The sequence below is a fragment of the Panicum virgatum genome, chromosome 8N (assembly GCF_016808335.1).
Source record: "Panicum virgatum strain AP13 chromosome 8N, P.virgatum_v5, whole genome shotgun sequence".
Taxonomy (NCBI): Eukaryota; Viridiplantae; Streptophyta; class Magnoliopsida; order Poales; family Poaceae; genus Panicum; species Panicum virgatum.
Window position 1 is genome coordinate 887955 of NC_053152.1, and position 26158 is coordinate 914112.

General features: G+C 46.6%; 3 protein-coding genes across 5 annotated transcripts; all 3 read left to right on the plus strand.

Moving 5' to 3' along the window:
- The first annotated feature begins 546 nt into the window (after nucleotides 1–546).
- LOC120686510 (gibberellin-regulated protein 12-like) lies at nucleotides 547–1214 on the plus strand. The gene is made up of 3 exons (XM_039968730.1): nucleotides 547–630; nucleotides 778–845; nucleotides 995–1214. The coding sequence occupies exons 1-3, from the start codon at nucleotides 547–549 to the stop codon at nucleotides 1212–1214; spliced, it is 372 nt and encodes a 123-aa protein (XP_039824664.1).
- A 16087-nt stretch (nucleotides 1215–17301) lies between these two features.
- LOC120685796 (mini zinc finger protein 1-like) lies at nucleotides 17302–18023 on the plus strand. The gene has a single exon (XM_039967886.1). It carries the CDS (start codon nucleotides 17426–17428, stop codon nucleotides 17696–17698), a length of 273 nt encoding a protein of 90 aa, XP_039823820.1. The 5' UTR covers nucleotides 17302–17425; the 3' UTR covers nucleotides 17699–18023.
- Nucleotides 18024–19553: 1530 nt separating this feature from the next.
- On the plus strand, nucleotides 19554–25843 carry LOC120685793 (cell division control protein 45 homolog). Of its 3 annotated transcripts, none has more exons than XM_039967884.1 (4): nucleotides 19554–21781; nucleotides 22643–22759; nucleotides 23061–24428; nucleotides 25491–25843. In XM_039967884.1, the coding sequence occupies exon 1, from the start codon at nucleotides 19629–19631 to the stop codon at nucleotides 21447–21449; it is 1821 nt and encodes a 606-aa protein (XP_039823818.1). In that variant the 5' UTR covers nucleotides 19554–19628; the 3' UTR covers nucleotides 21450–21781; nucleotides 22643–22759; nucleotides 23061–24428; nucleotides 25491–25843. The 3 variants fall into 3 exon arrangements, with proteins under 3 accessions (XP_039823818.1, XP_039823817.1, XP_039823816.1); XM_039967883.1 differs by having other exon boundaries at nucleotides 24003–24428; XM_039967882.1 differs by having other exon boundaries at nucleotides 22643–24428.
- The last annotated feature ends 315 nt before the right edge of the window (nucleotides 25844–26158 follow it).

A 26158-nucleotide genomic window follows, 5' to 3' on the forward strand; every position in this document is an offset into this window, starting at 1 on the left:
TTTCTCTTCCTCTGACAGTTCAAAACGAATCTGACCGACAGTCAACTGACAGAATTGGACGGCAATGGTATGAAGTCTAGAGAAAATTGGGATAGTGGTTGGGTAGGAGCTCGAACTTTTTTAGTGGTATAGATGGAATTGAGAATTTTTATATGGCTCAGGGAATAGCCTCAGAAGGAAGCGCTTGTGCTTCCAGAAGGAAATTTTGGCCCAAAAAGGCCCATGGCTCAAGCATCCATATACGCATGGCAAGTCTGGAGTCTAGACTAGTGCCAAATCTGCAGAGAGCCAGAGAGATTACTGCAATGCAAGTCCATCCGGCCAGCGATGCAACTGAATCCATCTGTCTATTCTATTTTAGCTATTCTTTCGTAACGGCGACGACCTATTATATCTTTCATCGGATCTCTTACATCTCTTCTTCCCTCTGCTTCCATCATCATCTTGGTCTGCACAATTATTATTTAACAGTTCTGAGCTGTTGCATTATACTGCCACGATTCGGGTGGTTTCAATCGGTCGCCCCGTGCATCAAGCGCTCAAGACATGGCCAAGGGCAAGCCAATGGCGTTGCTGCTGATGATCTGCTTCCTCTTCCTCTTCCTCTTCCCGCTCGCTTCCGCCGCCGAGGTATGCACTTGACTTGGTTGACTAGGTGATCAGATCCTTTGGTGGAGGATTCTCTTCTTCATTCTATCTAGCTTCCATGCATTGGCGTCACGACTTGTACATAATAATTTACATCTCCATACTCCATTGTTGTCGATCGATCTGAAGATCATCGACTATAATGGGTCGTCAGTGAAGACCCTGAACAATGGTGACGACATCGACAACACCACAAGGTAACGCCTACCTAGCCTTTACCATCACAGCAGAGAAACAAACACATATATGAAACTTAATAGTACACAGATCGGCTTTTACAAACTGTGAGATACTACATAACCTTCTGATGACTGATCTATCTGCTGCATCGTGTCTTGTTGTGCAGGGCAACAACGATGGCAAGGGAAACTGAAACTGCATGCAGAGTGCGGGGGGGAGTGCAGGCGGCGATGCTCCAGACGAACCACAAGAAGCCGTGCTTCTTCTTCTGCAACAAGTGCTGCGCCAAGTGCCTCTGCGTGCCTCCGGGAACCTACGCAACAAGGAAACCTGCCCCTGCTACAAACAACTGGAAGACCAAGAAAGGAGGGCCCAAGTGCCCTTGATGCCTTCGTTTGTTGTTTGGCCCGGCCAGCCCCGTAGGAATAACTTTGTTCAGTTCAGTGCATGATTTGGGCCATCACTTGGTGGGCTTTGGATAGGTCACGGCCTGGGATTATATGTTCTCAGAATTGAATTCTTTTACTAGTGCGATGAGTAGAGCTGGAGTGCTAGACTGAATGATCAATGATGAGACGTCGTCTTTCTTAATCCTTGCCCGGCATTCGTTTTGAGTTCTGACTTAGTCCTCCAAGACACGGGTTGCTTCCTTGTCATTAAAGACTTAAAGAGTTGTAAAACCCATCACTAGGACTAGCTCCAAAAAAACTGCACACCATCAAATCATCGCTATACTATACCAAAACATCAAACAGGATTGCATGAGTAACAGTTGACTTGTCACATAAATCAGGACCAGATGCCACTCCACTACTGAATACTGCATACTGCCGTGGCAGGCCAGGCACTAGCCATTGAGCAGAGATGGACGATGCCGTTTGTCCTTCGAGGGGAAGGTGATCCTGGCACTCCATTCCATCCGTCTGGTTTCTGACTTTTGGATTCGGTGTGCCTGCAGTGGCCTGCATAGCCAATCAACTCAAAGGCTTGTATCTTTCAGTCAGCCCATCTGTTTCTCGGTGTCGCTGGTTGCAACGCCCGATTGAACACGAACCGGAAAGCGACACCATCCCCTCCACGAATGGCAGACACGCTGGCCCTAGCTAGCTCCAGTCGCCACCTTCCCCTCCCCTCGCTCACTACTACCTAATGCATCGATGGATCGATTGACGCCCTTGCAGATTCTCAACTAGTCACAAATATATACTTGCATCCACTGCAAGCAAGGTTTCTGAATTCTTGCGTCTTAGGTCCTCGAGAACACACGTTCTGAATTCTGACGAATTTGCTCTAGCTTTCTCCACAAAATCACACTGCTGGTCTTCCTGTTCTTCACATCTCAAGTCGCTGTTGCAAAGCTGTTCATCCGATTGCTGCGACAAGCGTGCACTCGTGGTGGATCTGTCAACATCGTCGATAGAAGAAGAGAACAGCTAAGCTCCCATCCAACCAAGTTAGCGGTGCTTGGAGCCAATGCAAGCTGGCCGAAAGGAAGACGACTTCAATTGCACGCAACTCCTTCACATGCAGATTCACATCCGTGATCCGTCGCAAAGGGTGCCAGCCAATGCATCAACCACTGTTCCCCACACCGTACCACACCCACACGAAGCACACGCACACACCAACAATTGGTAGGGGACCTTCCTGCTGCCTTCACATCCATATCAAATAGTATCCCATTTGTTGATGCTAGCCAGGGTGAGATTTTTAAACATGATTAGTTGAATGACCAAGGCACAAATGAAAGTGACTGAACAGTACTGGATCTTCGATGGCACTGGCCAGGAAAGCAGACATTTGCTGGCCAGAGGACACAGGGCAATGGCAGAGGCGATGAGGCTTCAGTGACTGTGTCCCATGTTGGCATTTTGTTTGCATGATTTGATTGATAGGTGGTGTGGGACCGAAGCCGGCGACCAGAGGGGGGTGAATGAGAGCCGATCAAAATTTCTTCCGAAATTCAAACCGTCGGCCTATATCCCGAAAATCACCCGAGTCCTCAAGCGTTCTGGCCAAAGTTTGGAATAGCTATGGAAAAGCTAATTCAACACAAAAGACCTCGAACGAGCGAGCGAAACCACAAAGCAAATCGGAAGCGAATCGGGAAAACTGCAGAACTGATCTGCCTGGACCGGTCTGACCGGTGCGCTCGACCGGTCTGACCGGTGCGCTGGACCGGTCTAACCGGTCGTGCCTACCGGTCTGACCGGTAGCACCCAGAAAACCCCCGAGAAATTGGATTCAAACGTTGAATCCCAAGCAAACGACCACGAAAACCGATGAAACTTGGGGGATTGCTTCGCCCCTACCCCGTGAACATATCCCCAAAAGATCTCGTCCCAAAGATCAACGAATCGTGAGAATTATGGGGGAGATCAAAAGGGATTGGGGTTTTCTCAAACACTCAAGAACTCGAATTTAAACATGCCAGTGATTCCAGAGGGTTTTAGATCAGAGTTGGGAGCACGGGAATCAGAGCAAAGAACTCGAGGTCTCCTCTCAATCAAGTGTGCCAAAACGAAATCGAAAATCCATTGCAACAAGGCACAAACCAGGGGATTGAATCAAAATCAAAAGCCCAGAGGGCACGAGGAGGATAGGGCCTCCTTTCCCAATCAAATCCCTTACAAGGTTTCAACAATCCATGGGACAAAATCAACTCAAACGAGAGGAACAGAGGGAGGAGAACACAGGGGCGGCGGACTGGAGAAACAGAGAGTCCACGAACAGATTACAAAAGCCGCAATTAACCTAACACAAGTGAAGGGGTATTTATACCCACGGGGACCGGTCAGACCGGTACGCTGGACCGGTCAGACCGGTTGGTTAGACCGGTCAGACCGGTGCTAGGGACCGGTCAGACCGGTTGGCCTGCAGCACCCATGTACAACCGATCTCATCCGACGGCCGAGGTTCTTTCTTCGAAACGAAGTCTTCTCCGCGATGCCGCCGTCTTGATGAAGATCCAGTCCGCGGTTTGGAGGGTCCGCGAAACCCAGGTAGGTGGCCGGTTTTGAGAAAACCGCCAAAACCTCACGCGCGGGAAGATTCCAGCCTCCACGCCGTGGCCCCTAGACGCCGTTCCCGCCTAGGGCCTTCTGACGGCCCTAGACGCCGCCCGACGCCCGTCACCTCCTCGCCCGCAGCGAGGCCCTAGACGCCGTCGACGCCCGTCGCCTCCGTCAGTCCCGAGACCGACGCCCCGTGCCTCCACGACTTGGCGTCTTCAACCGCCGTCCGCCTCCTTGGTTTTGTGGCGCAAACCAAGAAACCCCGCCTCCGTCGCCGCTTGCGCCTCGATCCAGGAGTGGACGCCCCAGCTGCCGCCCTGGTCCGAGCTCCGGTCCCGGCTGCTCTTCACCGCCGTCCACCGCACGGTCCATCGGCCCACAGCACCTCCACGGCAGCTCCCGTCGACACTCGACGCCCGTGTACCGCAATCCAAAGACCAAGCACACGATCACACCGCACGGTGACAATTCACTCATCACAAGCAGGATAGAGTACTCAACATTCCTCAATCTCCCCCTTGATGAGTGCATTGTCAACACACTACAAACGAACCAAGAGAAGTGAAACCAAAGAAGAACAAAGAAGCACGAAAGAGAAGAACTCAAGCAGTGACAAAAGCTCAGAGAAAGGCAAGAACAGTCACTTACTCAAGCAAAGATCGATCCCCTAAGACAAGGGCAAACGGCTCGACGCAATCGATCAAAACCGAAACATGACTCCTCAAGGACAGAGGTAACGCTCGACGCATTCATGCAGCAGCAGAGGGAAAACGAGGAAAACCAGGAGCCAAAACCAAAGCAGAAACTCCCCAAGCAAAGTTTTTCCCTCTCACAAGTGCAACTCTCCCAAAATGATGCACTCTCAAAGCCCTGCGCACAACAAGTTTTTCAAAATCAAACAAGTCTCCCCCTTGTTCGATCACTTCTCTCAAAATTCTCACCCTTGTTGGCACATGCACACATCAAGCCTAAATACACCTAAAGCTCCCCCTGAAGCTGAGACTCCCCCTGAACAGATGCCATGCCATGAATGCAATGCAGGAGGTGTAAGTGAAAGCATTCAGGGATACAAGGATATGAGCAACATCTAGTCACAAGCATGTGTGCATCCATAAACAGGACCTGCATCTAGCTCAACAGGGTATATCAAATCAGTCTAGAGCTAGCAAGTTCAGTTTAGGAGAAATAAAAGCATCACCCATAATCTAGCACTAACAAGTAGGGAATGAAAAACAGTGCTACTCATACTCATACAGGTGAGCCAAACCAGCCAAAACAAGTTGCCAACATTCATTTTTTCAATCAATTTTTATATCAAAGCAATTCTAAGTGCCAGGGGTTGAAAGCTTGCCATGCTTTACTTAGCAACGAGGCCAAGCCTATGCCAAAAGACAATCAGAAGCTTAAAGCACTCGTTTCAGTCATGCACAGGCCTTGCCCGGGTTCTCACAAGTGCAAAGTGAGCCGTCCCGAAAGCTCGATCAGTGCGACAAGCAATCCCACCTGGATCTTTTCAATCCATTTCCAGAACAGTTCAAGCAATTTATCAGATTAGATCATTTCAAATATGAATTGCTGAACGAAAGGCCACACTAGCATGAATAAGATAGCAAAGCATATCACACGCCCTAACATGCTAGTAGCCAAGACAGGGTGATCATGTTTTCATATTTTCAAATCAAAATAGCTTAACTCAGATGATATCATATACACAGTGGAGCAAGCTATACATGATCAGTTTATCAACTCACACTAGCAGGCACTAGAAGATCATAGCAATGTATACAAGAATGCTAGTGCAAGTGAGACAATGCAAAATGCAAACATGTACAAAGCATATGCACAATGCAACTACCAAACCTAGAAAACAAAGAGAAGCAAATAAAATCTACAAAGCTAACCAAAGAGAAGTCAGCAATCAAAAGGGGTAACAAACCCCAAGCTCCCCTCGCAAGCGAGCAAAAGTGTCCTGCTCTAGCGGTTTGGTGAGGATATCTGCGGTTTGCCTCTCTGAAGGGACATGGATCAGGTCTATGTGTCCTCTCTCATGGTTGTCTCCCAGGAAATGGAATTGGATGTCTATGTGCTTGGTTCTGGAGTGTAGGACAGGGTTCTTTGCAATGCTAATGGCCGACATGTTGTCTACAAAGATAGGAACCCTACCGAAACTCAAGCCATAATCCTGTAAGGTTTGTTTCATCCAAAGTATCTGGGAGCAGCAGCTAGCAGCGGCAACATACTCAGCTTCTGTGGAAGAAAGCGCTACGCTAGCCTGCTGCGAGAGGACCAAGACACCAAAGATGTACCGAGAAATTGACAAGTGCCGGATGTCGACTTGCGATCAACCGACACCCACCGAAATCGGCATCAGAAAAGCCCACCAAACCAGAGAAGAATCCGCAGAATACCAAAGACCAAATTCAGGGGTGAATTTCAAATACCTGAAGATGCATTTCACCACCTGCCTGTGGGAGGTGCGCGGCGAAGCCTGATACCGCGTGCAGAGGCAGACGCCGAACTGGATGTCCGGTCGCATCGCCGTCAGGTACAGGAGAGAGCCGATCATGCTCCTGTACTCCTTCTGGTCCACCGCCTCGCCGTCCAAGTCCCTCATCAAGCGCTGTAGATGTGCTGATCGGAGTCGGCTGAGGAGACAAGTCACTCATGTCGAATTTCCGCAGCAAGTCTCTAGTGTACTTGGCTTGATGGACAAAAGTGCCCTGAGGAGTTTGCTTGATCTGCAGCCCGAGGAAGAACTGCAACTAACCCCATCATGCTCATCTCGAACTCCCTGGACATCTGCTCAGAAAACTTGGAGACAAGAGCGTGAGAAGAGCCACCAAAGATAATATCATCCACGTATATCTGAACTAAAAGAAAATCAGTGCCAGATCGCATGAGGAACAAAGTCTTATCAACACATCCCATTTTAAAGCCCTGAGCCAGCAAAAAGGTTTTCAATCTATCATACCAAGCTCTAGGAGCCTGTTTCAAATCGTAAAGAGCTTTCTGAAGTTTATAAACACGGTTTGGAAACTTGAGATTTTCGAAACCAGGGGGTTGTTTTACATAAACCTCTTCTTCGATAAAACCATTCAAGAAGGCAGATTTAACATCCATTTGGAAAACCTTAAAACCCTTGGAAGCAGCAAATGCAAGAAATATTCGAATAGCCTCCAAACGAGCAACAGGAGCAAAGGTTTCCTCAAAATCAATACCCTCTTTTTGGCAAAACCCCTGGGCAACAAGACGAGCCTTGTTTCGAACAACCAAACCATCCTCACCCTGCTTGTTTTTGAAAACCCACTTCGTTCCGATGGGATTACAAGCAGGTGGAGGCTCGACTAAAACCCAAACTTGGTTTCTTTCAAAATTTTCAAGTTCCTCATGCATGACATTGACCCAATTAGAATCAGAAAGAGCGTGTCCAATATCTTTGGGCTCAAAAGAGGCAACAAACGCTGAATGAGCAAAGCCAGCGATACTTGTTACCTTGGACCTGGTGACTCGCTCGTTGAGATCACCTAGCATCTGTTGAGGTGGATGGCGGCACTGAATGTGACGCGGTGCTTCCCGTGTTGAAGTCGCCTCCTCCTCAACCAAAGCTGGTGCCTCTTCAGGTGCAGCTGGTGAAGCCTGAGTCACGTCCTCGAACAGCCCCCGTGAAGTAGACGTAGTCGGATCGGGCCGTCGTCATCGTCCGAGCTCGTAGCAGAGATAGCCGGGTCCACAGCACGCGTGGTAGCCTCAGCCTCGCCATCTGCAGCTTCTTCCTCCTCATCTTCAAAGATGGAGGTGTCGAGCTCATCATCTCCTGCAACTTCAAAGACAGAAGAATTGCACGGTGCAGTCTCGTCGAAAGTGACCTCACAAGTCTCTCTGACGATGTTAGTATCAATAATCAGCACACGGTACGCTCTAGAGTGAGAAGCATGATCGAGAAAAATACCGTCAGACGAGCGAGACTCAAACTTATCAAGATTTCCATCTTTCAGCACAAAACACCGGCAACCGAAAACTCTGAGATGGTCAACACGGGGCTGGCGTCCAAACCGCAACTCATAAGAAGTCTTGTGCATGAAAGCACGCAAGAAAATGCGGTTGGACACGTAACAAGCGGTGTTAACCGCCTCAGGCCAGTATTTGCGAGGAGTCCTATGCTCATCGAGCATCGTCCTCGCCATCTCAACCAGCGTCCGATTCTTCCGCTCTACAACTCCATTCTGCTGTGGAGTGTAGGGAGAAGAATATTGGTGTTCAAGCCCTTGATCACTGCAAAAGACATCAAAATGAGCGTTTTTGAATTCTGTGCCATTGTCAGAGCGGATCGCTCGCATGGCCTGGGGTAGCTCGTTTTTCAATCTCAAGATCAAGCCTCGAACAAACTCAAAAGCCTCATCCTTGGTTCTCATGAAAAAGACCCAAGAATAGCGAGAAAAGTCGTCCACAATCACAAGCACGTACCACTTCCCACCAACAGACATCACCATGGAAGGACCAACAATGTCCATGTGTAGCAACTCTCCAGGGTGAGAAGTCATCACTTGATTAACAGACGGATGAGAAGCGGCAATCATTTTCCCGTGGCGACACGGATGGCAAACAAGGTTCTTCTCAAACTTCAATTTGGGCAATCCTCGGATCAGGCCAAGTGAGCTCAGTCTCGACAACAAATCGAAGCTCAAATGTCCTAGTCTCCTATGCCACCTCCACAAATCAGAAGAAGAACCTGCCATCAAGCAATGAGAAGGGCCAAAAGGAGTTCCAGAGAAGTCTACCAAGAAAACTCGATCGCGAGGTGTAATCCGGCAAACCAAATCTCCCCTGGAATCCAAAACACGTGAACAGCCCTCTTTGAAGCGAACCTCAAACCCCTCATCAAGAAGTTGCGAAACAGAGAGCAAATTAAAACCAAGATTCGAAACCAAAGCAACTTCTCTCAGGGTAAAGCGATCAGAAACCCGAACAGCGCCAAGTCCACATACCTTTCCTCTTCCATTATCCCCAAACACAATGTACTCCTTTGAGCGCATCGGGGTGAGGCTGGAGAACCATTTGTCATTTCCGGTCATGTGGCACGAACAACCGGAGTCCATGATCCACCTGTTCTCCAAGCCTCCGACCTGCACATCAGTAGTGAGACAAAGGGTGAGCAAATGTCTCAACACTGGGGTTAGCAAAGTGAGAAGCAAACCAGTGTCGAGCCATTTGCTCTACAGAAGGGTTAGCAAAACCAGACAAAGCGTATCCCCCGTCCCGTCTACCGCGTGACTGACGAACACCACCGCGAGGAAAGCGTGGAGCCTCAAAACCTCCTCCAAAGCCTCGGTCTCGTGGTCCATAGCCGTACTGAAAACGACCAGGAGCACTGCCGGCAAAGCGACCACCTGCTGGAGCACGGTGACCACCACCGTCTCCCTGACCTCCACCTACACGGCGCGCCCTAGCATCTCGCCTATCACCACGCCGAGAAGGACCATGCACCCGAGCAGAGTACATGTCCGCGTTCCGTCTCTCCTCACAGCCCGCTTCCTCCTGAAGCAAAACTCCTCCAGGTGACCTTCCCTGTCACAGAACTCGCAGTGGTACCTCACCTCACGCTTGGGAGGTGGAGGCCTAGCTTGCGGACGGGGAGGAGCGGCCCTCTTCTTCTGGGCAACCTGGGCTGTGGTAGCAGGAAGCGTGTCGAGGGGGTTCCTCAGCACATTGGGCTTTGGAACCCAAACCTGCTTCTGCGGAGGTGCTTTTGGTGGTTCTTTAAGCACACCATCCGCGGGATCAACAAGCGAAGGCTGCGTGCTCATACTAGCAGTGTTTCCAGCAGCCTTGCCAATCTTACCATACAACTTGTCAAAGTCTGACTTCGTGTATGTGTAACCAACCCCAAACCCATCACCACGCTTGAACTGCTTAATCATCATGCCCAACTGCGGCTCACTAGGAGAAACCCAACTAAAATCGCCCTAAGATAGGTATTCTCATTCTCCAGGTTGGCTTTCTCTACCGCAAAATTATCTAAATCAGAGATCAAACCAGGGCAAACAGAGCAGTCAATAGGTGGGCTAGACTCTATGACCTTAGTCTTTCCAAAAGACTTGATCAAGGCGTTCTTCTCCTCTAGCTTCAACCTAAGCGTGGGACAAAGTTTACAAGCCTAGACTTCATCTCTTCTAGCTCGCACACAACAGTAGCAAACTTAGACTGCAACGAAGCTAGATCAGACTTAAAGATAGGACACTCATCACATTCAAGCACATCGCTAACAATAGGAGCATCCTTAACCAGTTCTAGTTCATGCTTGGCCTTAGCGAGCTCATGAGACACGTCAGCAAGCGAAATCTTAGCAACATCTAAGTTCGCGACGTTCTCATCATGCTTGGCACGGAGAGCAACAAGATTGTTCATGTGAGATATGCAGCCAGCGCACTCATCCTCACTAGATTTCTCCCTAGCACAAGCCAGCTCAGCCCTAAGCTTTCTACGCTCTCTAGCTGCTTCCTTAAGCAGCCTCTTCTGGTTGTCGAGAGCGGTGTACAACTCCCTAACCTCTGTATCAAGCAGGTCGATCGTGGAGTTTACCTCTGAATCGCTCTCGGATCCAGGAGAAGAGCCGGAGTGCGTCGGTGTAGCATGTCCACCTGAAGACGCACGAGCACCATCGGCTTCGCCCGCCATGGTGCAAAAGCTCTTGCGCCGACCGGCCGCCAAGCAAAGGCCAATGAAGCCGGTGGCTTCCTTGTCCCACTTCTTCTTCTTCTTGTCGTCGTCGTCAGAGGTCGGTGAAGAAGAGCGGTCGGTGTCGGAGCTCTTGTCGAGGTCGCTGAGCTGCACCAGGAAGGCCTTCTCCCGCTTCTTGGCCTTGTACTGGAAGCGCTTCTTGAGCGACTCCTTATCGAAGCTCCTCCCCGGTCACGACTGCGGTGCTTGTGGCACCGACGCTCCTTGATGGAGCCTCCCTCATTGCGGTCGCGGTGGCGGTAGTAGTCGAAGGAGTTGTTCTGGCCACCGCCGGACTTCTTGGGGCAATCGGCGACGAAGTGGTTCAGATCGCCGCAGTTGTAGCACCCGGGGTTCTTCTTCCTCTGCCTGTTGTGGTAGACGTGCTGGAACTTGCTGATGAGGAGGCACAAGTCGTCGTCGCCCAACGTCTCCAGCTGCTCATCTGAAACAGAAGGCAAAGAGGCAAGAGAAAAGCCAAGAGCAGAATTAGCGTTAGAGCTCGATCCACCTGGGCCAATCACAAGAGCGACGCTCTTGGAAGGAGGGGGCACCATTGAGCTTGGCTCGTGTCTGGTTATCCACCTCTGTGGCCTTGAGCTTGCTAAAAAGCTCGTTCACCGTCAGAGTCTCATATCCAGCAGACTCAATGATGGTGTTCACCTTGAGATCCCACACAGAGCGATCAAGTGCGTAAAGCAACTTAAGGGCCTTCTCGTGCTCTGTGTACTCAAGGGCACCAGCAGATCTGTTCGCATTGATCTTGTTCACAATCGACTGAAAACGACTGAACATCAGGTCAATGCTCTCACCCGGCTCCTGTGTGAAGTTCTCGTACTCACGCCGGTGAGTCTCGAACAGTCTGGCCTTCACCTGAGGTGTACCCTCGTGGTAGTTCTCAAGGCACGTCCAAATCTTGTGGGCTTCCTGAAAACCCTGGACGCGTGAGAACTCCGCACGAGAAACGCCAGCGAACAAGGCATTGACAGCCTTGGCGTTAGCCTCGTGCTGGGTCACATGAAGAGGCGTGGTCCGAACAGCCAGCACCACGTAAAGCTGGTTCGTGGTAATCTCCCAGACATCGGCTCCCATGCTCTGCAGGAAGGCTCTCATGCGAACCTTCCAGTAGGCATAATCCTCGCCGGAAAACACCGGGATCTTACCAAGACTCGCCATAGTCGCCGAGTGGTTTTCGAACCGGTTAAGGTATTGAAAACCTCAACCAAGCTCTGATACCAATTGTGGGACCGAAGCCGGCGACCAGAGGGGGGGTGAATGGGAGCCGATCAAAATTTCTTCCGAAATTCAAACCGTCGGCCTTTATCCCGAAAATCACCCGAGCCCTCAAGCGTTCTGGCCAAAGTTTGGAATAGCTATGGAAAAGCTAATCCAACACAAAAGACCTCGAACGAGCGAGCGAAACCACAAAGCAAATCGAAAGCGAATCGGGAAAACTACAGAACTGATCTGCCTGGACCGGTCTGGCCGGTGCGCTCGACCGGTCTGACCGGTGCGCTGGATCGGTCTAACCGGTCGTGCCTACCGGTCTGACCGGTAGCACCCAGAAAACCCCCGAGAAATTGGATTCAAACATTGAATCCCAAGCAAACGACCACGAAAACCGATGAAACTTGGGGGATTGCTTCGCCCCTACCCCGTGAACATATCCCCAAAAGATCTCGTCCCAAAGATCAACGAATCGTGAGAATTATGGGGGAGATCAAAAGGGATTGGGGTTTTCTCAAACACTCAAGAACTCGAATTTAAACACGCCAGTGATTCCAGAGGGTTTAGATCAGAGTTGGGAGCACGGGAATCAGAGCAAAGAACTCGAGGTCTCCTCTCAATCAAGTGTGCCAAAAACGAAATCGAAAATCCATTGCACAAGGCACAAACCAGGGGATTGAATCAAATCAAAAACCCAGAGGGCACGAGGAGGATAGGGCCTCCTTTCCCAATCAAATCCCTTACAAGGTTTCAACAATCCATGGACAAAATCAACTCAAACGAGAGGAACAGAGGGAGGAGAACACAGGGGCGGCGGCCTGGAGAAACAGAGAGTCCACGAACAGATTACAAAAGCCGCAATTAACCTAACGCCGTGGCCCTAGACGCCGTTTCCGCCTAGGCCTTCTGACGGCCCTAGACGCCGCCCGACGCCCGTCACCTCCTCGCCCGCAGCGAGACCCTAGACGCCGTCGACGCCCGTCGCCTCCGTCAGTCCCGAGACCGACGCCCGTGCCTCCACGACTTGGCGTCTTCAACCGCCGTCCGCCTCCTTGGTTTTGTGGCGCAAACCAAGAAACCCGCCTTCCGTCGCCGCTTGCGCCCTCGATCCAGGAGTGGACGCCACAGCTCCCGCCCGGTCCGAGCTCCGGTCCCGGCTGCCCTTCACCGCCGTCCACCGCACGGTCCATCGGCCACAGCACCTCCACGACAGCTCCCCGTCGACACTCGACGCCCGTGTACCTGCAATCCAAAGACCAAGCGCACGATCACACCGCACGGTTGACAATTCACTCATCACAAGTAAGATAGAGTACTCAACATTCCTCAGGTGGAGCCTAATATCACATTATCCACCAGCAAGTAGGGCCGTTTCCTTTCTCTACAAATTCGGCGTTTGCTATGGTACACCCAAATAACTGTGGACCGTTGATCTAATGCCATATTACCTCTTAGAAGGTAATAGTTTTAATATTTATTCTATATATTTTAAATTAGAAAATAGAGGATTAGATCTAACATGCATGCATGATTAGTTGAGATCTCATATTTCTATTTTTTCACATGATGTGCCGGCCATTAAATTGAGACAAGAATTATTTTTTATCCTCCGTGCACGTGACATATATACCCAGCAGATTGTATGTAACGTTTTTTTGCCATCACGAGTTTTAACATAAATACATGATGTATATGCACAATTTAGATCTAACATGATTGATACGTCGATGGAGCATGTGTACATGTGTGAGTGTAACTTCTTTGTTTTTCTTGGGGAATGACACGAACATGATTGGAGCCTTTGCATACTTGAGTTTGCATCATTTTTTGTGACATATAAAGGAACCACCGTGAGTTTATAATGTTATTTTGTAATGATATGAGATGCATACCTTCAAGATCTAACTTGAGATGTGTATGACAAACTTGAAAAAAATATTTTTCCAAACAGGAGAGATCGACATGTAACAAATGTGTCTAGCTACCAACATGTAATTAAGAAACGTGCACACAATTGAATCCTAACAAAATAAGGGAGGATATCGAGATTTTCATGCATGCGTACATGCAAATTTGCAAGCCTCTGCTAGATCCACGGAAGCAGCATGCAGGTAGTTAGGATAGCCGGCAGATTTTTCCTTAATTAATTAGTTATTTAGTTTTCCTCCTAGTATTCAAGGGCTAAGATTTATTTGAACTCTTATCTCCTAAAAGGTAATTGGAGTACCGTAGCAAAGCCCTACAAATTCGTGTGGTCAAACAAAGTGAGCCCCTATAAATATAAAGACTAGCAGTACTTGAAAATTGGCAATAAATCTAACCAAATGTACTTGCACAACTTTTTCAAGATTTCGATCCAGTGCAGCTCGTGGGGTACCAAGGTACTCCTAATATAATATACCATTTGTTCATTCTTGTTGCTTGCGTTGGACAAAAGCAGCATTTTATGTTTGTACTTGATATTTAAGGCAACTAATTAAGAGAAAGGATTCAGCTTCATTTTGTTAGGTTGACAGAAATCCATTAACTTGTCAAGTGCTCATGGTCTTAACTCTTAAGTACTGTACTGCACATTCTAAGAAGATTAGTACAACCATCAATGCTTATTTTAAAACATAAAGATATGAAGAAAGATTTGGAACAGTGATTATGACGTATTCAGCAATTCAACTTTATAGTTTATACAACGCAGCAGTTCAGCCATTTTTTTGTATATATTAGTTTTAGTCAATACAGTAATCAAAGCTATTACTGTATTTTCAGAAAAATTAAAGGACTTCAGGTACTACCATCTAAATCGCCTCTGTTTTCCAGTTACCTCTATTTTTTTAAAAAAAAATTCAGAGTTGTCCATAGGATCCCGAGAAACCTTTACCGTGGTTTGCTGTTGATATTACAATTGCAAAATGGAAAAGTAATGCTTAGACAGTTAGACTTAAGGTTGTAGTGAGCGGGTGCAAAACTTAAAAAAAATTCTGTTCAAAATTTTCAAATTCGACTTAGTTGAACCTTTATTTTGTAACTATGAGATGACAAACAATGGCATTTCCTACCTGGAATATTTTCCTTTTTACTAAGGAAAGTTGCCAAACGAGTAGGAATATATACCATCTTTTTGTGAATACAGAACCAATGCTTGAATATATGCTCGGGGTCTCTCTTTTCCTGAGTGAACAGAACATGAATTGTTTGGTTACCGGTTCCACCAAGAAGACAAGTTTGGCTACTGAAAACGACCATTCTGTATCTTTGTCTCTATGGTTGGAGTCTACTCTACTGGAGTCTAGTCGATTCTACTTCTACCACAGTACTATAAATCTTTTTTCCTATTCCCCGAAGTATTTTCTCAACCTTTCTTTTTAAACGAACTGGCAGGAGAGCTGCCTGTTATAATAAATAGAAGGAGAAAAGCCAAAGACGGCTAAAGGTACAACACTTATACAGAACGCTGTCTATTTACAGCGGAAACAAAGCGAGAAAAACTTTACGCTCAGCACTTAAGCTTTGCTCACTAAACTAGCCAGTTGCTTTGCTCCAGCAAGACTCCAAGTCGAAATTTCATCTTTGATCTTTGCTATGACCATGAAAGAAGGTGCCTCTAAGCGATCGAAAATATGTGCATTACGTTCTTTCCAAATCTCCCAGTAGATGAGGATGATTAGAGATTTAATCCCATTTCGCGAAACTCCCGTTGTCCTCGCTAGTGCCGTCCACCATGTGTGAAGTGACTCTGCCGGCTCCCAGTTGGCAGGAAGTAGTGGTGGTGCCGCTAGCCAGTTAGCAAGCTCAGTCCAAATATGTCTCGTAAATCTGCACTCAAAGAATAGATGGTTTCCAGTCTCACGTGCTCTTCGGCACAGCGAGCACTCCGGATTGTGAGGCAGATATATTATGCTATCTTTCATGTATCCAGCCTTAATCTGGAACGATCACCAACTTACATTGCTGATTTCATTGTTCATGTTCATTTACCTAGTATGGAAGAATCTGTCTAAAGTTCCTAGCTACGTCTTCAGCATAGGTTTCGACAAATCAGACACACATATCCCAGGTTCAAATTCGGGCAAAATAGTTACAAGATCTGAACTCTGAAATAATGGTGTGCCCTACCCACAATGCTGTAGCTACCTCCAGGAAATGCATTGGACCAAGTAAGCTAGCTGTTCATATCACACAGCTATATACAACATCACAACACCATTGACCAATTGTGACCTGATGAATTGGAGCACATGAGCAATAAATTAAACAGTTCAATTGGTCAGACGTCAATCAAAAATAAAAACAGAGGGAAGGTGGCACAAGCAAGTAGCAAATGGAGAAGCAGGGGGAGGGACAGTCAATTGGAGAGGAGTGCTTCTCTGTCCAACCTCCAATGTGCATCCAAAAAAACTTCTTTTCATGCCTAATTCCCTTCTTGTGTTCCGTGTTCCTAGTTCGTACGCAGGTCGATGAATCTTTTTTTTTTTGAAAAAGACAGGTCGTTGAATCTCCCAGAGCTGTAACTAAATTGGATTTGCAATTTCACCTTCTTTTCATGTTTCTTCATCGAGATGTCAGTGTTAGTATACACGAAAGCCTTTCTGGACATTAGCAACTATACGAGTCTCAGTCAAGCTGAGACCTATTAGACGACGTTTTGTCAAGTCAATTCAGATCTAATCTTGTCCACTAATGGACCTACTAAAAATGTTGGTTAGTTGGCCATGCTGCTGGTCTTTGACAAATAATAATACGAGTCACCAAACGGCCACCTTTAGTGGCTCTCTGGTAGCTCAAACCACAAGATAGGATGTATAGCTTTTTGTTAGTGCAAATAATTTAGCACTGCCAACAGAAATAACGACCAGACTAGTTCACGCATAATGTGCCAACGTACTCACTCACCAGTAAGATGAGTTGAAATGAACAGGCATAAAAATAGCATATCCGTGCAAGTTTCCAATTGTTTCTAAGAATAGAACCCAATATAAAAGAGTAAACATTGATTGTGCTAAACTTTTGCCCATCATGTGATTCAAAAGGTAATATCAGATTACTACCCTACTCATCATGATCCATCTACAAAGTAAAATAAACAGAGTGCACGCATACCTTACCTACTGGAAAACAAATGGCCGTTCCAAGACACGTAAAGAATTGCCATAATGCATTTTTTCGTAAAAGTAGTACCCTTTTATGCTTCGTGACTCATGACCCAAGTCGAAAGTAAATTACGTGTAAATGAAAGTTAGTGAAAAACACCAATTTTTCTCTAATACTTGACGCTTAAGAATAGCATTGGATTACTAAGTGACTCACTATATACATCCTTTTAGGAAAAAAGTAAATTCCGTATAAATTAGCAATTAGCAATACCGAAAATGACAAATAAACAAAAGAGTGGACGCATTGTCATTTCAGTAGTATCTTACAAGGCAGAAAGCGCCGCGCGAAGGAAAGCCGATTAATTGCTCTAAGATGTGTCCTTAACCCGTGATCTCATCCACCTAGCTAGTAGACGCAAGCAGCCCCCCTTCTCCCATATAAAAAGCCCCATCTGCTATCCTCCAAGCCGCCGTGATAGCAATAGAGCCCTTTTCTTTTCTCCCTCCTTCCATCCCAAGTCTCAACATCTTCTTCAGTTCATCACCAAACATATGGGTCCTCAGCAAGATCGGCGTTCCATGGCGGCGAACGGCACGGCGGCGAGGAAGGAGACGAATAATAAGGTGGTGCACTACCGGGAGTGCCAGCGCAACCACGCGGCGGCCATCGGCGGGTACGCCGTGGACGGGTGCCGGGAGTTCATGGCGTCCGGCGCGGAGGGCACGGCCGCGGCGCTCATGTGCGCCGCCTGCGGGTGCCACCGCAGCTTCCACAGGCGCGAGGTGGAGCCCGACTTGGACTGCTCCTCCACCACCTCCGCCTGAATTGAATCTCGAGATGGATCGATCATGGGTGGCAAAGGCATTGAAATGATTGGTAGCTGCATTATATTCAACCGTATATGGAATGGACATATTTATTTTCTTCTTCTTTTCCCCCTTATGGCCTTGGATTTGCAGTGAAACTTATGTATGTGTTGATGGTTCGTGTATGGTGCTTGTAACTGACGCTATGTATATAGTCAAAGTGCTTTACTTGCTGTTGGCGTATAGAAATGAACACCTTTGTTATATTTTGTAGATACATACACATGATGTGCTTCTTGCTTGGGACCTGTGTCCCTGAATCTCACTTGAATTTTCCTTGGGGTATATCGATGATTCTGCATTACTTGCTTGGTGCTTTTGTTCTTGAGGCTTGCCTTTTTACCTTGAATGGAAAAGGAATCAGTCCACTTTGTTTTGTTTAATCGAATGAGATCACTAATCTATTATATATGTTATCCTCCCACTAGCCTGGATGATATACTACATATATATATATATAGATGGTTCATCATGCTCATCTTCATGGACGAAATTAAAATTGCGAGAGAAATTTATATTGGTACACATGCATGATTATTCTCTGGTCCATGGTCACCCATTTGTCAATTTCATGGGAGCTGTTGCTGTAGACATATCCGGCCGGTATCCCTGCCTGCTGTTCAAGGCTAACGATCCGGTCGAATCGAAAAAGTGAGGCACTGTGCTTGTGCCGGAGGCACTTGCATGTTGCTGTCAACATTTTCAGTTGTTTCACCGCTGTCGATCAGTCATTGCTGCCTAGCTCTAGCTCTAGCTCCGATTCAGTACTTCTGCTACTCTTAAAGCCGTATCCGTGTGCTTTATTTTCCGAAATCTCACCATGCATCAATTCAGAGAGAGTTTGCATATATAACCAACTCAGTCTCAAGTCTGAATTATTGCGTCATTTGTTGAGCAAAATTGAAATGCCAGGTATGCAGTGGAGCACCTTGCATTTGTTGAGCTGTTTGGTAGCGCCATTTCGCTTTCAGTGCACATCGTGCGCTAGGTCGACGCAACGCACTCAGTGGAACGTGCATGTGGATGTGTGCATGTTCTTGGACCTCAATATGTTGCAAAGGCTCTGTTTAGTTCTCCACCCAAAATTTTTCACCAATCACATCAAAGAGAATTTTACATGCATAAAATATTAAATATAGACGAAAAAAATAATTTATTACACGGATCGGCTGTAAATTGCGAGATGAATTTAATGAGCCTACTTAATTCATGATTTGCAACAGTGCTAATCATGAATTAATTATCCTCTAACTATCCTATTAGATTCAGTAATTAGTTTTATAATTAATCTATGTTTAATACTCCTAATTAGTGTCGTAAAAGTTGCCAAATTTTTTTTTGGCCAAAACAGACCCTAAGCCAAGCTCTTTGGGGCTGCAAATACATAAAAGTGCTCTGTTTTCGATAGGGATGGGATTTGCGAGTTTCGAGGAAGCAAAATACTCTATTTTGAATTTAAGGTGGAAACAAAACTCACCTTTAGCTCAGAGAGGTAAATATTACCTTTTCCAAAATATATAAAACTCGCTCTGTTTTCGTCGAGGTGGGCTGCAAATATATAAACCTTGCAGAAAATGTCGCCCAAGTGTTTCCAACAAGATTTTTTATTTTGGCCCAAAAGTTTGTTATTTGTCCGACACTAACTGGGCCAAGCCCATATCGCCAGTGGCAATATGCAGCCCACAAGTAGGTCGATCCACATGTCAGAATCCAGTTCGGACATTGGCGGGGGCTTCCCTCCCAAAACGAAATTCCAAATTCGATCCCCGCGCGCCCTCACAAAACGCCCAAATCCAAATCCCTTCTCCCTCCCTCCCGCTCCAGATCCCCATTTCCTAATCCTTCCAATTCCCCACGCCTCCATCCCCCGATTGATGCAGCGCCGGCCATGGTGCGCGAGCTCCGGGTCGACTCCTTCTACGCGCGCCTCCGCGCCGCCGCGGGCTCCTCCTCCCCGCTCCTGATCCTCCCCTCCACCGCCGACGCCGACTCGCTCTGCGCCGTCAGGGTCCTCGCCCACGTCCTCTCCGCCGACTCCATCCGCTTCTCCATCTACCCCGTCGCCTCCGCCGCCAGGGCCAGAGACCTCCTCGCCTCCTTCTCCTCCGCCGCCACAGCCCCGCTCTGCTGCCTCCTCGTCAACTGGGGCGCGCACCGCGACCTCCGCCGGGTCCTGCCCCCCGCCGCCACCGCCTTCGTCGTCGACTCCCACCGCCCCGTCCACCTCCACAACCTCTGCGCGCACAACGACCGCGTCGTCGTGCTCTTCACCGCCGACGACGAGCACACCGCGGATCTCTCCTACGACTTCGACCTCTCCTCACTCGCAGACGCCTCCGACCTCGCAGCGGAGGGGGACGCCGACGACCACCTCCGCGTCCCTCACGAGGACGACGACGACGACTCCGATGCCTCGGAGTCAGACTCCGACGCCGAGGACGCCGGCGGCAGGAGGAAGCGGCGGCGGCTCTCCGACGACGCGGAGGCGGAAGGCGGCGACCCCGTGAGGCTGTTCGCCAAGCTGCGCCGGGAGTACTACCGCCTCGGCACCTTCCACGGCAAGCCATCAGGCTGCCTCATGTACGATCTCGCCCACGCGCTGCGCAAAAACACCAACGAACTCCTCTGGCTCGCCTGCGTCGCCCTCACCGACCAGTTCGTCCACGACCGCATCACCAACGAGCGCTACCAGGCCGCCGTCATGGAGCTCGAGCAGCACATCAACGGCTCGGGCAACCTCGACCCCTCCGGCCTCGGCTCCGTCGTCACGCTCAAGGACGGCACCAAGATCCGGGCGCCGGAGACCTCCCGCATCGCCTATGAGGACGAGCCCAGGCTCATGCTGCTGCGGGAGTGGAGCTTGTTCGACTCCATGCTCTGCTCCTCCTATGTCGCCACCAAGCTCAAGACGTGGAGTGACAATGGTCTCAAGAAGCTCAAGCTGCTGCTGGCGAGGATGGGGTTCCCCCTTGCCGACTGCCAGAAGAACTTCCAGTACATGAGCATGGAGGTCAAGCGCAAGATGAGGGATGAGTTTGACCGCTTCCTGCCTGAGTATGGCCTCACTGAGTTCTACTACCGGAGCTTCTTGAGAGTGCACGGGTACAGGTCCAAGGTTTCTGCTGCAGATGTTGTGTACGGCGTCACAGCTTTGCTTGAATCCCTCAATTCCGAGTCCAAGGACTCGAAGGAGTCTTCAGCTGCTGAGCAGTTTTGGGTTGCTTACTCTGCATTGTCACTGAGCAATGTTGATCAGTTGCGGAAAGGGATGCAATCTGCAATTGAAATACAGAGGGCAATATTGAGGCAAGGAAGCTCAGCAATTACTAAGACGGGGTTTATACGGAGTGCCAAGAAGTTCCGGTGGGTGAAGCTTGATGACCCTGTCGACACTAACAAGCTCTGCCACCCTCAGGCCCTTACCAAGTTCTGCTTCTTTCTGATGGATGCACTGAAGGAAAGGGGTGCGAGGATGAAGCCACTAATCTGTGCTTGCTTGGCAAAGGAGCCTGAGAAGGTGCTGGTTGTTGGGGTATGCGGGAAGCCAAGGCTTGGGGCTGTTCAGGGTAATGCGTTTGGAAATGCATTCAGATCAGCAGCAGAGGAGATTGGCGCAGACTATTTCCATGACATGTTTGAATCATCATGGATTGTTCTGGATGTTGTTGCTGTCAGTTCTTTCATGATTCGGCTAACAGAGAAGCTATGATCGAATATCATGAGCGTGTAACCCCGGATGGTTCTTCCACGCTCCAAGATGGAAGGCTCAGGCATGATTCTCTCTGAATAAAGGTGCTTGAGGCCAGGTGGTACATGCCATGTGTTTTCCTAAATACCAGTCCACCTGCCATTTCACTGACATAGTGAAAGCAGCCTGATAGTGATAAGCATTCTGCTTTCGAAGTTTGAGCTGCTGACTGATAATGACTTCAGAAAGACAGAAACTGAGAAGAGGATTTTCCTCTGTTTTAACTCCCCCATTAGCAAATGATAGATCTACAGATTCAGATGCAAACCTGATCCTAATGTAGAGGGGGGAAGGTATATTTGTTTACTGTTTTTCTTTATCTGATATAATGGATGTTTGTATCTGTACCTGCACTGCTGCACAAACATGCTTGTGGATGTATTCAATTCTGTATCGCCAAGTGTCTTAAAATTCTTTTTTATAACAAGCTCCTTTATCTAGTCTCTGAGCCTGCTCTAGTTTGCACAAACTACAAAACCATCTTTGGACCAGCTATGTTCTTGACTGTTACAAATAATGCTGAAGCAAGGAAGTGGTCACTTTATTTTTTTCAGTGTTGATGTCTGTAAATCTGTACCATGTTGTTCATAATATTTTCAGTGCTTCAAAAAAATTCCACAGTTGATCTTTGTACAAATATATCTCGGGTGTCATCTCCTGGACCAGATAGTTCAGGTAACTTAGCAACACGAGCTGTACTTCCTCAATGCAGTGAACAAGTGCTCCTGACGAACTAATATGTTCTATACAGCAAAGAAGGTGCTGATTTGTAACAAAGTAATATGTTTTTTGTAGAGTGCTTTGAATTGATAGGGGTAGCACCATAAACTTATGACATGTTCAGTTTAGTTCGGGTTTCCCTCTTCCTCTTACTGGAAGTGCTTGCTTGTAAGTTGAAAGCTTTTGTTTATTTGCCATGATTTTCATTCTTTGCTGCAAGTATACCTCTGCACCATGAAGTGATGATAGGGTTTTCTGGACTGGGTTGTAAAATAAACTGTGGGCTTTATAAATTCTGGATCTATGTTGAAGTCCAAATGGTCTTACAAACCATTTGGGCTGTGAACAGGGACTGCAGGCACGGACCATTTCCTTTTCCTTGCTAATTTCAGGAGATCGAAATGACTAAAATTGATTTCGTCGACATGTTTCAGATGGTGGTGGTCAATGCTGTTGGACACAGGCATGTCTGGCTACACAACTGCCTCTGGCTTTCGCTACCATACCATGTTGTTACCAATCTGTTGCACCTCCGTTGTGTCGTCTGTTTTGTAAGTTACCCTCCTTTCTGGACACCTGCTTGATTTTTGTTGATACCAATAAGGATCACTTTCATTAGGTTATCATTAATCATTTTTATGCATCACTAGCTAAACATTGCAGTTTACTGGGCATCTAAGGAAAGTGAATTTCTCTGCATTTTTTACTAATCTTCTTCAATAATTCATCTTCCCTTCAGTCAACTTTTTTTAAAAGATTCCTCCCTCTAATAAAACACTGCCTGAATGTTTCCCAATCTAACAGCTAGCAAGCACAATTTTCCAATGCCTATCTCATGTTTTCCTGTACTAGGTCTAATGATGATGTCCAATCCAACGTTCATCAAGGTTGACGGTTGATGGAAAACTGTTTAACTAGATGTTGGTGCATAGACGTCGGCTCCATAAACAATTGAATCTTTGATGATGCCTTCACATCCACATATATATTGTGTTCTGTTACTCTGTCCTGCCCTCTTTTGGTCGATTTTCTTGTTGAAAAGAGTATCATGTGCTGTTTCTATAGGATAACATCAATTTGATTGCAACCAGTGATAATTTTGGACCGTATCTTCAGCTGAGAGCTTTGCCTGTACAGTTTAGATTAAATCAGTCAGATAGGCCCCTTTCTCTTACACAATCCACATCGAACTTGTTGCGTAGAGCGCCCTGGGGTTTTCATTGTGGTTTGACGACCTATTGACTGCTGTTCTTTTTTTGGTTAAATTGGTTGTTCTCAATCATGGAATTGTAAATTGACCGTCCAATCTGATGGTACTTTTATCCCTGTATGAATTGCAGAAAACTAGTGTGGTCCTATGCTAATTCCTTAAAACCAGCATAATTATGTGCCATGCTTTCCTTAAAATTCTGGTTGATGGGGCACATAAACCTCATGTAAATTGTCATGACTTTCTAGTCCATACTGCAACATAAATATATATTAAAGCATCAATCAAGAGCCTAAAACAGCTTTCACTCAAATTTGAAAGTACATGAGAAGATTACACAAAAATATTTTGCCTGATAAAATGGTGTCAATATTGAGCATTTTGAATTGTCCACAATTCATTAAACCTTTATCTTGATCTCAAAAATAAATTTAACTAGCACTTTCTGTCAATTTTTTTGTTACCGTTGTGACTTGTGATCCTTGTTGGTTGGCAATCATCCATCACATCCTTTGTTATCTCAATATTTATAATTGATTGATGGTCCTGCGATGACAAATTCATATTATTTTCGCAACTTGCAGTCTGCAGATACCAGATAGTGCTGTCCACCAATCTTTACTTTGAATATACAGATGGCACTAAGTTGTGCCAAATGGCTTCATCAGCTCTCTGTTTGCCATCTGCATTGGAGGTTGAGTCTTGACACATTATCTGGATAACATAGCAGGCAATGTGGCATGTCTCATAACCTCTTGAATACCATATCAAGCCTATTAATTGTGCTCTAGTGGGGAAAACCTGCATTTAATAATTGGTTATGGGATGATGTCATATATGCTTATGAAGGTTGACAAATAAGCACGGCCACGGAAGTCTGAAAAACAAAAGAACTGGCTGGCTGAGGCCTGAGGTGGTCCTTGACTCCTTGGGATTCTTGTTAGTAGTTGGGAGGTAGCTACTAACTTTGTGATTATGCTGTAAACAAATGTACTTCCATGTGAACCAAGGTAAGAACAAGTTGAAGACTTGTCTAAAGCTGTTTTTGGCAATCTTTTGAACAAATAGCGCAATTGCAAGGTGTTCTGTAGTAAAAGATAAATAAAAATATTGTTTTTCTGCAGCAGCTCTTTCACTTTCAGTCACAGATTCCTGTAGTTTTTTATTCTTATTTAGCAACCTCGAGTTATGCTGTTAAAGATCATGTGCTTTTGTAATATTCTCTCTTTATAGCTCACCATATAGTTCCCAGGAACTGGAATGCTATTGCTAATGCTTTGATATATTAAGGTTCCAGAATGCACATTTATTTCTGTGTTTTTCACTTTGCTCTTCCATGAACACATAGTTTTGCAGATACTGGAAAAAGCTAAAATATGACTGAGTGTCATCTTCCTTTTTTTCCCCCCATTTCTTTGATTTGTCAAAAACCTGTTTCGCTTGTTAACAAGTCAATCTTCTGTGACATTGTAACAAATAACAATGGTTTACATGCATATGTGACTTTATGCATAAACATAATCCTGCATTGACAATATGGGAATACAAGAGAAAGTGTGCGATTTCTTTATATGGTACATTTAGTATATACTAGTTTTTGAAATAATCATTACGTCAAGCCACTTAACTGACTAAAATTATTTTGGCTGGTGATAAAAAGCTTAGGCCTAATCTAAGCAGCTAGGTCAGTCATGCTCTTATTTGTTTCATAGGCTAGCTTTTGATCTTTTCAACCTATCTCACGTATTTGGTCCCTGTATGTGAGATGAGAGTTGTATGGGGACTTTTATTCTCTCTCTAATGCAATGAACCGCAGCTCTCCTGCGTTTTCAAAAGATAAAAAGCTTAGGCCTGTTTTCATCAGGTATACTGCAGACTCACATAAAAAACCTTGTCACAGTTCTACGAATCTGGACTGGAAACTGTTTTTGTGTTAACTGAAATCCTTATTCAATTGAAATATTCATGTGTGATACTGTTCAGGTTGTCAGGTCTTTCCTTTTCTTTTGTACATCATCTGTCTATTAAAGAGCAATTAAAGAACTGATGATGACACTATCCTTATACTACAGAATGTGTCACATTCAGAGGCTTGTATTTCTTGCTCCTGAGGGAGGGTATCATGTATTGGGGCCTACCTGGTGTTAATAAGGTCCAGCTTCGAGTCCTTGCCTTTGGCAGAAATAATAGTGATGGCAACTCATGTCTGTCAATTGACAATGTCATTGGAATGTGCATCTGGAGATAAGACCAATGTGAACAAGGACCCATCCTCGCAGAAGTGCTATAAGTCCGCATGAAGAGAAGAACAGTTGAATCCTCTGCACATAAAGACTCCCTTTTCAGCTGGTGATTATGCACTGTAACGTAACCTTTGTACAAGAGACTTCAGAGTTCTTTAGGACCAATAATCAGTGGTTATGTACATGTACTGCCCCTCAGCATGTGCTGCAACTGCAACGGTTTTCACATCCTTCCGTACTAGAACTGATAATTGATTTTGCCTGTTATGAAAACAGATATATAAACAACTTTTCGACGAAACTAACAACTTATCCGTACTATGCTGCAAGAAGTTTCCTGAAAGGCAGTGGAGCTTCATGCCTTCATCCAGAGGTAACATGAATTGACCTTTCATACTTAATCCCTACCTGCGGGTTGGTTGTGCTGGCACATTCTTTTCAATTACACGTGAGCCATATCGTCCTGCCTTGGTCCCTCCTTTATACTGATGGCTATA